A 14,010-nucleotide genomic window follows, 5' to 3' on the forward strand; every position below is an offset into this window, starting at 1 on the left:
CTGCCCACGAGCATGCGCAGAACGGCTTTAGTAGTCTCCATCATTCAGGGAACACTGCTGTCACCAGGGATCTATACTGGAGGGTGTCCAGTGCACAAAGGCATTGTTGTAATGAGGACTCAGTTCTTCTGTCACGCCCCTCCCCCTGCTACCCTTCCCTTTCGCCCCTTTTCCCCCCCAGTCTTCCAACCGCCCGCCTCCCAAAATGGCGACCAACCGCCTCCTTTCCCGCCCCGTGGCGGGTCACATGACCTGTACAGGTCCTGGCCCGCAGAAGCCACGCCCCTCTCCCCTAAGCCTCGGGGAGCCTGGCCCAGAAGCACGCGCCACGAGCCCGGGCCGCGCGTGCCTCGCTCGCGACGACGCCGGGCCATGCTTGCGCGCACACCCCGTGGCAGGCGCACGCGCCAGGGGCCGGGACCGGGCTGCGCGTGCGCGCCGGGCGTCGTCCAGGCGCCTCGCGGCTGACGGGCGGCCGCTGGGAAGGCCCCGCGAGGCGCGAGGCACGAGGCCCGGCGCGCGAGCCCCCGGGGGCGGGTAAAACCCGGTTGCTGCTGCCCTTGCCCCTTTCCCCTTTCCCCTTTCTCCCTAGCCCTGTCTGCCCGCCCTTTCCTCTCACCTCAACCCCTCTTCACCCTCTCCTTGACTTCATCTTCCTCCCCGAGCGCGGGCCTGGGTGGCTCCTGTCCAAGGACGCCGCTCAGCTCCGCGTCGCGCACGCTCCTTCTGCACCCCCGCAGCCCCCTTCCTTCTTGGAAAAGACTCTCGGGGTGCCCCCAGCCCGCTGCACCCACCTTTATTTTCTACCCGATCCCTGCCAGGTCCCCCAACTGCCCCCTCGCAGCGCCCCAGCTCGCGCCGCGGGCCCTACCCGACCTCTGCGCCTTCTGCACCGCGGCCTTGCATTCGCAGGCCCCTCTGCTGACCGCCCCCTTCCTCCTCAGGTGTCCCGCTTTGGGGGACCCGGATGTATCTCTTTTCGAGGATCTTCCAGCACGAACATCAAACTCTCCTCTCTTCCTTGATCATGCCTCTCCCTGTGCTTTTTCTAGCAAAAATACTTTTTTTTTTTTCCAGCCGAGATCTCCCTAGTTTCCAGCAAAAAATAGAATGATAATATTATTATCTAGGCTACAGTCTCCCCTTTTGAAATACTTACCCTATTATAAGAAGCCAACTCATGGTTTTTTTTTTCCAGTTTTTCTTCTAATGTGTTTGCTTCTCTAACACTTTTCCAACAAAAATTCCTTTCCATCAGTTCTGCCCCCATTAGATTTTGCCCCACAAAACCCTCTAGGTTCCTCTTTCCTGACTGGGGTGGTGGGTAAGGAATAAGATTTTTTTTAAAAAAAGACACAATAATTTCCTCTACATTTCTCTCTCCAGCTTAGTATTGCTTCACCTCCTCCCCAAATTGTCTTTCTCCCCAGTTTCATACCCTTGTCCTTGCTTGTTTTGAGATCCAAGTTCTGACTTCCCCTGCTTTTCACTACCTGTTTTCAGGGCAAAAGATATTGGATGAGTTTTCAAAAATGACCATCTCACCCTTCCAGGAGGAGACAGTGAAGGCCTGATTACCACCTGAAACCCCTTCACAGTGAGGCCCGAGCCAGGCCCTCCTGTTTCCTGGAGAGTCACTCACTTGCTTTTCTGGTGAGTTTTCTTCTTTTGTACCTATTCAAAGACACCTGCTGTGTTGTGTGGATCACTTTGCAGCTTTTCTGAGCATCTTTGCACTAGTGTGAAGACCATACATGTTGCTAGCAAAATCAACAGAAGAATAAGTATAAGCATAAGATGTGTTGATGATGTTCATTGCAAAACAAAAACCTTTTCCCTTTTCTGCCAGATCAGGGTAACAACTCATCCCTACGGGGACAAGCAAGTGAGGGGTCATACTAGTAGGGATTATGGCCGTTCAAATTGTGTTCTCTCCATTGAGTGATGGCAGCTAGTGCAGGTAGCCAAGTGGAAACACCAGTTTAAGTTTGCAATTATTTTTTTAAAGATTTATTTATTTATTTTATGTGTATGAGTGCACTGTAGCTGTACAGATGGCCGTGAGCTATCGTGTGGCTGCTGGGAACTGGACTCAGGACCTCTGCTAGTCCTGCTCGCTCTGGCCTGCTCACTCTGGTCCACTCGCTCAGGGGTAATTCACTGTAGCTGTCTTCAGACGCACCAGAAGAGGGTGTCCAATCTCATTACGGGTGGTTGTGAGCCACCATGTGGTTGCTGGGATCCGAACTCAGGACCTTCAGAAGAGCAGTCAGTACTCTTACCCGCTGAGCCATCTCTCCAGCCCCAGATAAATTATTTTTAAATTTTTTTTATTTTTTAAAGATTTATTTATTTATTATTATAAAAGAGTATACAGAAGAGGGTATCAGATTTCATTATGGGTGGTTGTGAGCCACCATGTGGTTGCTGGGATTTGAACTCACGACCTTTGGAAGAGCAGTCAGTGCTCTTACCTGCTGAGCCACCTCACCAGCCTGAAAGTTAAATTATTAATGCTAGCAATAAATTTAATAGTTTAAATGGCAGGACTTGGGAAGATAGCTTATTGGTTAAGAATACTGACTACCTTGCCAGAGAATCTGGGGTCAATTCCTAGCACTCAAAAGTCCAGTAACTATCCATTAACAAAGTCCCGGGGGTCTAGTGCCACCTTCTGGCTTCCTTGGGGGCTGCATGCATATGGTGCTAAGACATACCTGCAGGCAAAATACCCATACTCAAAATTTTAAATGGCAGGGCAGGAGATGTAGCTCAGTTGTAAGAGTAGTTGCCTAGCATGCAGGAAGCCCTGGTGTGATCTCCAGCACTACTGAAAACCTGGCGTGGAGGTGCACACCTATCCTCCCAATACTTGGGAGATGGAGGCCAGAAGATCAGAAGTTTAAGGCCATTCTCTTCTTTGAGTTTGAAGCATATAAATGGGATCTCTGAGTTCGAGACCAGCCTGGTCTACAGAGTGAGTTCCAGGACAGCCAGGGCTATACAGAGAAAGAGAAACTCTGTCTCAAAAAACCAAAAAACAAAACAAAACAAAAAAAAACCCCAAAAACAAAACAAACAAACAAAAAAACCCTGTCTCAAGAAAACAGTTTTTAAAAACCCGGAGTACTTTCCACATCAGTAATCCCAGTACTCAGAAAGATTGCTGAGATTTCAAGGCCAGCATGGACTACAGAGTAAGGTCCTATCTCCAAAAAAAAAAAAAAAAAAAAAAAAGTGAGACCTCAGAAAATATGTTTTAATATGTTTTAGGCTGGGTGTGGTGGTGCACAGCTTTAATCCCAGCGCTGGAAGCAGAAACAGGCAGATCTCTGAGTTCAAGGCTTCAAGGCTAGCCTGGACTACATACATAGTGAGTTCCAGAACAGCCAAGGCAATTTAGAATAACCTTGTCTTGAGAAACCAAGATATAGATATAGATATACCCAACACCATATTTCAAGTTTTAGGATTAGGAAGTTTGTTAATTCTGCAGTGCTGAGAATCTAACCCAGGACCTTGAGCATGCTAAGCAAACACTCTGTTAGCAGAGGTAGGGATTTCTTTTCTATTGGAAACACACTTACCAGGGTAAACACCTTAGAGGACTATCTCTTTAGAATATCAGGTGTTAAACTTCTTATTCTCAGTAACCTGTTAGTTGGGTAAGGTAGCACATACCAGTAAGCCCCAGCTAAGGAGGCTAAGGGAAGAGCTACACAATGAGACACTGTTTAAGGAAAGTCAAAAACTTTTCATACTTGAGGATCCCAGAGAGTTTTGATGTAAAATATATAGATCAATATTTTCTATTAGGATTTCAATTAAGTTATTGGGTATCTCCATTCAACCTTCTGAGATATTAAATGTATTGAAGGTATTATCTCAAACATTTCTGGATTTTTAAAATTTTTTAAAGATTTAATTATTTATTATATGTAAGTACACTGTAGCTGTCTTCAGACACACCAAAAGAGGACGTCAGATCTCATTACTGATGGTTGTGAGCCACCATGTGGTTGCTGGGAATTGAACTCAGGACTTTCAGAAGAACAGTCAGTGCTTTTAACCACTGAGCCATCTTGCCAGCCCCTGGATTTTTAAATTTGCAAATGGTATATACCATGCACAAAGCACTAAGTTTGATGCCAGCACTGCAAAATTAAGATAGTGACTAGACCTTAGTGAATAGCCTAGACACACAGGAGATCAGTAGTTAAATACAGTGAAATGTGGATTATGGAAAGTTGTATTGTTTGTATGAAGTGTACATGAGAAGAACTAGATCAGCCCCCCACCCCCAAAAATTCCAAGTGAGCAAAGTGGGCCAGGCCTGTGAAATATTTAAATTCATTCTTCGTGTCTCATTATTTTTTATGGCAGAACTTTGCTCTGCAGCCCATACTGGCCTTAAACTCTCAATTCTCTGCCTCAGTTTCCCATGTACTAGAAATACAGTCATCAGACAAAATCCAGTCTATAAATAAGTGATCAGAGGAAGTGAGTCAACCCTCTGGTTAAAACTGTATGACTAGAGGAAGAGGTCTTCCTTGATTGTTCAACTTCAGAATGCAAGGGAGAAACCCAATGCCAGGTATGGGATAATAGCATAGTAGAGTGCTGAAGTGTGAAGGCTTCAAGATCAGACTGCTCAAAGCAGTATTCTAACTCTGAATTGGGATGAATTATTATCTGGGTTTTCTTTATGTCACCCATGACAAGGCTAAAAATGTAGCACATGGGGGCTGTAGAGATGGCCTAGAGCACTGACTGCTCTTCCGAAGGTCCTGAGTTCAAATCCCAGCAACCACATGGTGGCTCACAACCACCTGTAATGAGATCTGATGCCCACTTCTGGGGTGTCTGAAGACAGCTACAGTGTACTTACATATAATAAATAAATCTTAAAAAAATGTAGCACAGGCCTCAGAGAGGAGTTAAGGAAACTAAAAGTGGCATGTGCGTAACCTCAGCAATTACTTGGCATATAATAAAACCTCAAGAATGTCCATGCTGTTATCATGAGAATGATTATTACAAGGGCCTTCCAGGGAGACAAGTTGGGACTATGGGCAGAGGAGGCTATGAGCCCTGGCTAGAGGACAGTTATACCTGACTCTGTCCTGGTGTTCACTGTCAGGGAATAGCAAATCTAATGGTTTTCAAGAGATGATAGAAATCTGTATATGTAGAGGAAATTCTCTCCAATTGTGCTGGGGATAGAACAAGGACATTGCATTTATACAAGTGCTTTAACTACTGAGCCTTGTCTCCAGCCCTAGCTTTTTAAAGACAGTCTCACTATGTAGCTCAGGCTAGCCTTGATCTTATGACCCTGGTGCCCAAGTACTGGAATTACAGGCAAATGCCACTGTGCCTGGGAAATATATCTCTTCATTTAAAAAAAATATATGGGCCAACGAAAATGGGTCTATAGTTTATAATAGGCCCCATTTATTCATTTATTAGTATGTAATTTGACACAAGGTTTCACGTCGACTTACTATATAACAACTGAGGCTAACCTTGAACTCTAGATCTTTCTATTTATGCCTCCCAAATTCTGGGATTGGAAACATTTGCTCCCATGCATGGCTTTATTTTATTATAATTATTGTTTATTTATTTTGAGATAGGTACTTACTGCACTACTCTGGCTGGCCTTAAACTTACAGTAATCTTTTATATCTCTTGAGATCACAGCTATGATATCATGTTTGACCTGGTTGGCATTTATTTTGGAGTGTTATATTTTCTGTGTAAGTATGTGCACATGTGTGTGTTATGTTGTATGACATGACAAGATACATCTTTTGGGGGGGGTCGAGACAGGGTTTCTCTGTGTAGCCCTGGCTGTCCTGGAACTCACTCTGTAGACCAGGCTAGCCTCAAACTCAGAAATCTGCCTGCCTCTGTCTCCCAAGTGCTGGGATTAAAAGCATGCGCCACCACTACCTGGCTAAGATGCATCGTTTTTCAATTGTTCTCCACCTTTATTTTTTGAGACAGGATCTCTCATGAAACCTGAAGCTCATCCATTCAGTTAGGCTGGTTGGATAATGAGATTTAGGGAGTTTGTCTCTGCCCTATCCCCAGCCTCTCCACTCATAGAGTTTACCAATGTGCCCATCACTATATGTTCATTTCAGGGATCCACACACAGGCTGTCATTCACACACACAAGGAACACTTTACTAAACCAGCCCTCTTCCTAACTTGTGATAGGCCTCTTTTAAAAGAAAAAAAAAAAAAAAGCATTACTTTGTATACCCAGAGTTGAATTAAATTGTTTTCTAAACCATTTAACAAGGCATTCATGATGCTAAAACAAGGCATGTGGTTTTAAAGCTCACAGGCTTTATGTAGCTATAAAGCCAAAATTAATTTGCAAATAAAATGCAAACAAGGTAGCACAGCCAATTTAATCAGATTGCACACACTAATTTCATGAGGGAAGGCTATCTGGATGCATCTTTAATGTTCCTGGAAAGGGCTCCCTTGCTGATTGCCTTGCTGACCCTTTTTAGCTTCAGCCAAGACTCTACAGTGCCTCAATTCACCAACCCATTTTCTCATTTTTTAAAAGATTTATTTTTGTGTATGTGAGTATATGTGTACATGTGTGTACAGGTGCCTGTGGAGGCCAGAAGAGGCCACTGGATCACTTGCACCTCACTTAGCTGAATCTACCTGCATCCTCTTCTCTTTAGTCTGTAATAGTCAAAGCAGTGCTGCTTTCTGGATAGAGAACAAAGATTGTGTATTTGAAAACAGTGCTTCCTTCTAAGGCAGCAGTTCTCAGCTTGTGGATATCACCCTTTAATTGGGGGTTGAACAACCCTTTCACAGGAGTAACTTAAGTCCAACAGAAAATATAGATATTTACATTATGATTCAACAGTAGCAAAATTACAGTTAGGAAGTAGCAATGAAAATAACTTTTTCTTTAAAAAAAAGAGATTTATTTATTTATTTAATGTATGTGAATAGACTGTCACTCTCTTTAGGCACACCGGAAGAAGGCACGGAGTGCCATTACAGATGGTTGTGAGCCACCATGTGGTTGCTGGGATTTGAACTCAGGACCTTCAGAAGAGCAGTCAGTGCTTTTAACTACTGAGCCATCTCTCCAGCCCCTAATAATTTTTTTCAAAACAAGGTTTCTCTTTTCTTGAAATCAATCTGTAGACCAGGCTGCCTTCAAACTCTGAGATCTGCCTGCCTCTGCCTAACCCCCCCACCCTCCTCCACAATAAAAATTATTTTATGGGGGGATAGCAAACATGAGGAACTATATTAAAGGGTTACAGCATTAGAAGGGCTGAGAACGTCTGTTCTAAGGGGTCATTCAGTGATCCACATATTACTAAACCTTTTTCTTTTAGGTTATCTTCAGAGTAAAAACAGAAACTTTCAAGATTCTTATTTAGAAACAACATGGGTGGTCTCATTCCTAGCACTTAGGAGGTATAGGCAGGAAGATTATGAGTTTCTGGCCAGCTTCCACTACATAGCAAATTAAAAGTCTCAAATTTCTTATAATGCCAGACCTATAGCTAGCGTGAACCCATATTAGCCCAGTTTTTTATATGGGTGATGAGGATCTAAACTCTGGTTCTTAGGTTTATATAGCAAACACTTTTTACTAAACCATATTCCTACTTTTCTTCACATTGGTTTTTTAAACAAAGTCTTTCTAAACTTGGAGCTTATCAATTTGGTTAGACTGGCAAAGCAGTAAGCCCCAGATTCTCCTGCATCACCTCCCAGCATTGTGATCATGGGTGTGTACTGCCATACCTGGCTTTTTATGTGAGTGCTAGGAGTTGAAGTCAGGTCTTCATGCTTGATCAGTTCTGATCTGTCAGTTTAATAGTAAGGTGATGACAAAGATTCTGTTGGTCTTAGGTTACTCCTGTGAAAGAGTTGTTCAACCTCCAATAAAAGGGTTCAGTATCCACAATATATAACCCAACCACCACCAAACCAAATCAATCAGTGTTTGCAGCTGACCCCTGTCTAAGTATGGATCACCCTTCAGTACTGCTAGGCAGGAGCTCTGCCTTAGCCTTCACTCCCTGCTTAAGCAAAACAGGCTTGAGGGGACATGCAGGACCTTGTCGGGTCTTTTCTGAGCACATAGTGATAGCCTTTTAAGTTCTCAGAATTATATAGAGCTGCTTCAGAGAGAGGGTAACTAAGTCCATGTTTACACTAGTGCCCACCCTCAGTACAGTGTGGTTCTGTGGTTCCTGACTAATGTGTGGTGTCTCCACCATTACTGCTATAGCTCTCTACACAGAATAGTACTGCCTCCACCTGAATGCCTTCTGTGTGTCTCCTGTTAATTCTTTCCCAACCTGACAAACATTATTGTTAAGCATTGTCTTTCAGAATGCCACATAGGTGAAGTCATATAGTATTTGGCCTTTTATGCTGACCCTTTTTTTTTAAGATTTATTTATTATTATATGTAAGTACACTGTAGTTGTCTTCAGACACATCAGAAAAGGGGTTCAGATATCATTTTGGAAGGTTGAGAGCCAACATGTGGTTGCTGGGATTTGAACTTAGGACCTTCGGAAGAGCAGTCAGTGCTCTTAACCACTGAGCCATTTCTCCAGCCCCTTGTGCTGACTCTTACAATCTCTTCCCTTCTAATCCTTCCCTTTGTGGTTTGATAGCTTATTGCTCCCATTCCCTTAGATTTGTTCTATTTTGCATGTATGGGTATTTTTCCTGCATATATGTCTATGGAATTCAGAAGAGGGCATCAGGTCCCCCAAAATTAGAGTTGCAAATGGATGTAAGCTGTCATGTGGAAGCTGAGAATTGAACCCAGTTTCTCTGGAAGAAAAGTTAGTGCTCTAAACTGCCAAGTGATCTATTGTCCTGGTTATTGCCTGTTTGTTTGTTTGTTTGTTTGTTTGTTTTTGAGACAAGGTCTCACTATGTGAACCTGGCTGGCTAGGAATTTGTCAGGTAGACTAGACCTCAATTTATAGAGATCTTCCTGGCTCTGCTTCCTGAGTGCTGAGATTAAAGGCATGCATCACCATGCACAATATTCTACTTACTGCCTTTTTACTACTGAATAATACTCCATTCACCTGTGAGAAATTCTTGATAAGTTCCTGGTTTGACATCTATGACTAGAACTGTAATGTCACGCATGTGCAGGTTTCTGTGCACTGTGCATGTACTTTGAGCTACACAGGATGGCTCCTGGTAGAGCGGTTGCTGGGTGGTGTGATATGATTGTGTGAGACCTAAGATGAAAGCTTTTCAGAATTCTTAACCTGCAGCACACCATTATCCCAGCTTTCTCTTTGGCTTTAGCAAGTCAGTTCCTGCCCCAGGCTGTAGCAGCTTCCCTCTTGTAGCTCATCTCCACCCTGAGAAATTCCCAAAATAGGTAAAATAAGGTCAAGACTTTTGCAATGGGAACCAGGACAGGTCAGATGGGAGACTGTAGTTCTTTTTTTTTTTTTTTTTTTTTTTTTTTTTTTTTTTTTTTTCTGTTTTTTTCAAGACAGGGTTTCTCTGTGTAGCCCTGGCTGTCCTGGAACTCACTCTGTAGACCAGACTGGCCTCGAACTCAGAAATCCACCTGCCTCTGCCTCCCAAGTGCTGGGATTAAAGGTGTGTACCACCACTGTCTGGCTGTGGTTCTTAAAAGAACAAATTCGGGCTGGGCGGTGGTGGCTAAGAGTTTTAATTAAGATTTTTGTTTTTTCAAGACAGAGTTTCACTGTGTAGTCCTGCTGTCCTGGAACTCACTTTTTAAACCAGGCTGGCCTCAACTCACATAGATCCATCTGCTACTGCCTCCCAAGTGCTGCAATTAAAGACATGCTTCATCACCACATGATAAAGATTTTTTTGTTTTGTTTTGTTGTCTTGTTTTAGTTTCTATGGTAAGATAGGTAGGAATTATTTGATTTCAACTTAAATTTAGTATTTTTCTTTCCCTTTTCCCTCTTTCATTTCTCTAACTTTCTTCTTACCTTTCCTTCCCCTCCCCATCTTCCTCCTCTCTCCATCCCTATCTTCCTTCCTCCCTATTCTCTTTTCTTCTCCTACTTGTTTTTCCTTGACCAGTCCTGAACTACTGGATTCAAGGGATTTTCCCACTCAGCTTCTGGCATGCTAGGAGTATAGGTGGGCACCACTGCATATCCCCTAATCTTTTTATTTGCTATAAGATCATTCACATATATTCTGAGTGAGTTTTGATAATTTGTCTATTTCTAGAAATTTGCTCATTGATTTTTTTTTTTTTGTATCTGAGTTCAATGACTAACATAATTGGGTGTATATTGTAGCTTATCTACTGTGTGAGTGCACTGTCTAAACATAGTTCTTCATAGTACTTCCTTGTAATCCTTTTTATTTTTAGAATGTGGTTAGTAATACTTCCTCTTTTATTCCTTTTTTGGGGATCAGGGTGAGAGGACTATTGAGACAGCATCCCATGAAACACAGGCTGACCTCAAACTATTTAGCCAAGGATATCTTGCCTCCATATCCCAAGTGCTGGGACTACAGGCATGCCTGGTTTATGTGATGCTGGGTGGAGCCTAGTTTGAGTGTGCTAGGTAAACATCCTACTAACTGAGCTATACCCCCAACCTGACTTCAACATTTACTCTATTTTAAAACTCACTGTACTTACTTACTTTTTTTTTTTTTTTTTTTTTTTTGGTATGAGACTTTGCCAGTCCAGGCTGTTTTACACACACTGTGAGCCACCATTTGGGCAGTGATATTTCATGTGTCTCCTGGCCACATGGAACAAGTGGACAAGCAAGCATCCCCAGGCTTAAACTTTGGCATGAATGTCCCAATGGACTAACTTGTGTCTGCTTTGAGTTTTCTTGTTGTTGGCCTTGGGGTTTCACTTGCTTGTCTTTTCTGCCTGAACATACATTAAAGTCTAGTTGACTTATTTGATGTTTTCTAGTATTTATAGCTGGAAGCAGAGGACTCTGTAGTCCACCATGTGTTATTCTTCTGTCTAGTTGACAGATGAGGAAATGGGGCTTATGGAATTTGCCCAAGGTCGTGCAGCAAGGTTAAATGACTAAGAACAGACCCATTTAGGTGGCTCCATTTTCTTTTTTCTTTTTTTTTTTAAAGATTTATTTATTTATTATATGTAAGTACACTGTAGCTGTCTTCAGACACCCCAGAAGAGGGTACCAGATCTCGTTACGGATGGTTGTAAGCCACCATGTGGTTGCTGGGATTTGAACTCAGGACCTTTGGAAGAGCAGTCAGTGCTCTTAATCACTGAGCCATCTCTCCAGCCCAGGTGGCTCCATTTTCAAGTCCTCATTCTACCTACTACACCTACCACCTCTTAATTCTAATACCTTCTTATTCATTTTCAGGAGCTACCTGCCAGCAAGGGCTCTCCTCTTCCTGACTCTGGACATAGCTTTGCTTGTCTGGAGACAGGGTCTAGCCAGGACCTGGCAGTGGAAAGCCATGGAGCCATACAGTCTTGGGGAAGAGGGAGCACTTCCATCAGAAGGGCATCTCCCATCCTTCTCTGAGAGTCAAGGGCTCAACTGCAGTGACACACTCAACCGGGACCTGGGCCCCAGCACACGGGACCTGCTCTATGCTGGCTTAAGTGGTTTGGACCTTGACCCCAGTCTCTCTACATCAGATATACCCAGTGAAGTGCTGGAGGACAATCTGGACACCCTGTCCCTATACTCAGGAAAGGACGGTGACTCTGTGAAGCTGCTGGAAGAATATGCAGACTCTGAATCACAGACCTCCTTACAAGGTGAGGCTGCTCATGGACTGAGCATCTACAGTTCCTGCAGGTAGCCAGGACTGAATCTTCTGGCATTGGCTAGGAAAGGTCTCCTTAGCTGGGAATGGTGATGCCTGCTCATAATTTCAGCATGTAGAAGACAAACACAGGAGGAACCCTACAAATTGAGGCCAGCCAGAGCTACATAGTAAGACCCTGTTTCCAACATGCTAAACTAAAGGGAAGGAAAGAAAGAAAAACAAAACAAAAATCTCTTCTTCTATAGGAGGCTTTTGTCCTACTTTGGAGTTGTTCCCAACTTATGGGTTCTGGGGGTTAAATACAGGTCCTCAGGCTTCCATAGCATGTGCTTTTACCAATGAGTCATCTTACAGACTGAGATCCTGATCTTTTGTCTGTGTATAGGCAGACTATCAGGCTTGTAGGGGACTTTTCTATCACTGCCATATCTCAAGAGCATTCTTCCAGAATAAGTGGGGATCCTGTCTATTCTTTTCTATATTTGTCTAGCTTTTCCAGGCCTTATGTCCTCACCAGTAAAATAAGGGACCCTAATCCTTTCATGCCCACTGTTCCAGAACAGTGGTGAGAAGTGAAAAAGGAGAAGACTGCAAAAGCCTCCCATAGACTCTAATGCACCAGACAGGTATTAGGCACTTGATTTATTTTAGATTTGTCTTTTTAAAAGAAAGAGGTCTTGCCATCTTTCCAGAACACTGAAGCTCCAGCAGACCTCTTGCCACAGTCTGTCCAGGAGCCAGGACTATTGATTATGCTATGCCTAGCTAGTTGTTTTTACAACCAATGCTATCAATAATACTTCATCTTAAATAGGGCCTTGATTCATTTCCAAAGTTTTCTCTTGAACCATGGAAGAACAAGAGAGAATTAGCAAAATAGTTGAGCAGCTTGGGTAAGTCTCATTTTAGTTTACTGTTGGCCTCCTGTGGAAGGGAGTTCTTTTGTTAATTTTGGTTTGGTTTTGTTCTGACCCTCTTTATTGGTTCCTGGAAAGTTGCTTCAATAAGGTAGAGCTCCAGGGAGTTTATAATTCCACTGTTCTCAGGGAAGTCCATATCTAAATGCCCTGAAACTCAGATAGTAATCTGTTGGGATTGTGTTCAAGGAAGTGCTCCAAGAACTTGTTACTGTAAAAGATTTCTGCAGGCCCCACTCTAAAGATTACCAAGCAGTAACAGGTCTGTGTCTGTGTTGGAATGATGGCAGAGCAGGAAATCTTAAGAACTTAGGAGAGTTCACATGGGAAGACTGACTATGGCACTAGCCAGACCCAGGGCTGTGGTATGGCACTCACCTTGAGCCATGGTGATACTGAAAAATGCTCGTGGTAGAGTTGTGTGCATTTTCTTGGACACAGGAACCCTAATTGTCATCAGGTATTCTTAGGGTTCTGCTTAGTTTGGCCTTTCTTTATATCCAGCTGTTACATTGCCCCCAGCCTAAGCATTAAATTTCAACTTTTATGCTTTTAAAACTTAAATTAAGACTCATATAAGTAAATATGCATATGTCATTTTTTCTTTTTGTTTTTGATATGGGGGTTATACTGTGCTAGTGATCAAGCTAAGATGGCCCTGAATGCCTGGGCTCAAGTGATTTTCCTGCCTCAGACTCCCAAATACTTAGGACTAAGGCACGTACTACATGCCCAATTTTCATTTACTTTTATTTGTTTATTTGAGACAGGGTCTCACTGTGTTGTCCAAGCTTTCCTCAGACTCTGAGTAATTCCCCTATTTCAGTTTCCCAAGTGCTGATGACCACTGGCATGAGCTACCACCTCTGACTATATTAATTTTTTTAAATTAGAAAAGTAAAATGTGCTGGGGGATGTTGGTGCACACCTTTGGTCCCAGCACTCAGGAGGCAGAGTCAGGGAGATCTATGAATTCAAATTCAGCCTGGTTTACAGAGTGAGTCCCAGGACAGCCAGGACTACACAGAGAAACCCTGTCTCTGTAGAAAAAAGGAAAATGTATTTATTATAGAACATATAGTATGAAGCAAAAAGCCCACCTCTAAGTTATGTAGTACACATAAATACTTTGTTTTTTGTTTTGTGAGGACTGTTCATTGTGTGTGTCCCAGACTGGCTTGAACTCAGCAGTTCTCTTGCCTTAGCTGAGATTACAGGTATGAACCAATAGGTCTTACCTCAGAAATCTCCAAATTCATGGGTGAAATTGCTCTAATATATGGTT

General features: G+C 43.1%; 1 protein-coding gene across 5 annotated transcripts in view; it reads left to right on the forward strand.

Moving 5' to 3' along the window:
* Positions 1-327: 327 nt before the first annotated feature.
* Znf541 (zinc finger protein 541) overlaps positions 328-14,010 on the forward strand; it is a 35,810-nt gene continuing 22,127 nt past the window's right edge. Inside the window, exons 1-3 of one of the 5 annotated variants that reach the window (XM_031385398.1) lie at positions 328-537; positions 1,504-1,653; positions 11,394-11,797. In XM_031385398.1, coding sequence (XP_031241258.1) covers positions 11,491-11,797 — 307 coding nt within the window. In that variant the 5' untranslated portion in view covers positions 328-537; positions 1,504-1,653; positions 11,394-11,490. Of the gene's footprint in view, positions 945-1,503; positions 1,654-11,393; positions 11,798-14,010 lie in introns of all 5 variants that reach the window. The other 4 variants (XM_031385401.1, XM_031385397.1, XM_031385400.1 and 1 more) reach the window with 4 other exon arrangements.

The sequence above is a fragment of the Mastomys coucha genome, unplaced genomic scaffold, assembly GCF_008632895.1.
Source record: "Mastomys coucha isolate ucsf_1 unplaced genomic scaffold, UCSF_Mcou_1 pScaffold21, whole genome shotgun sequence".
Classification (NCBI taxonomy): domain Eukaryota; kingdom Metazoa; phylum Chordata; class Mammalia; order Rodentia; family Muridae; genus Mastomys; species Mastomys coucha.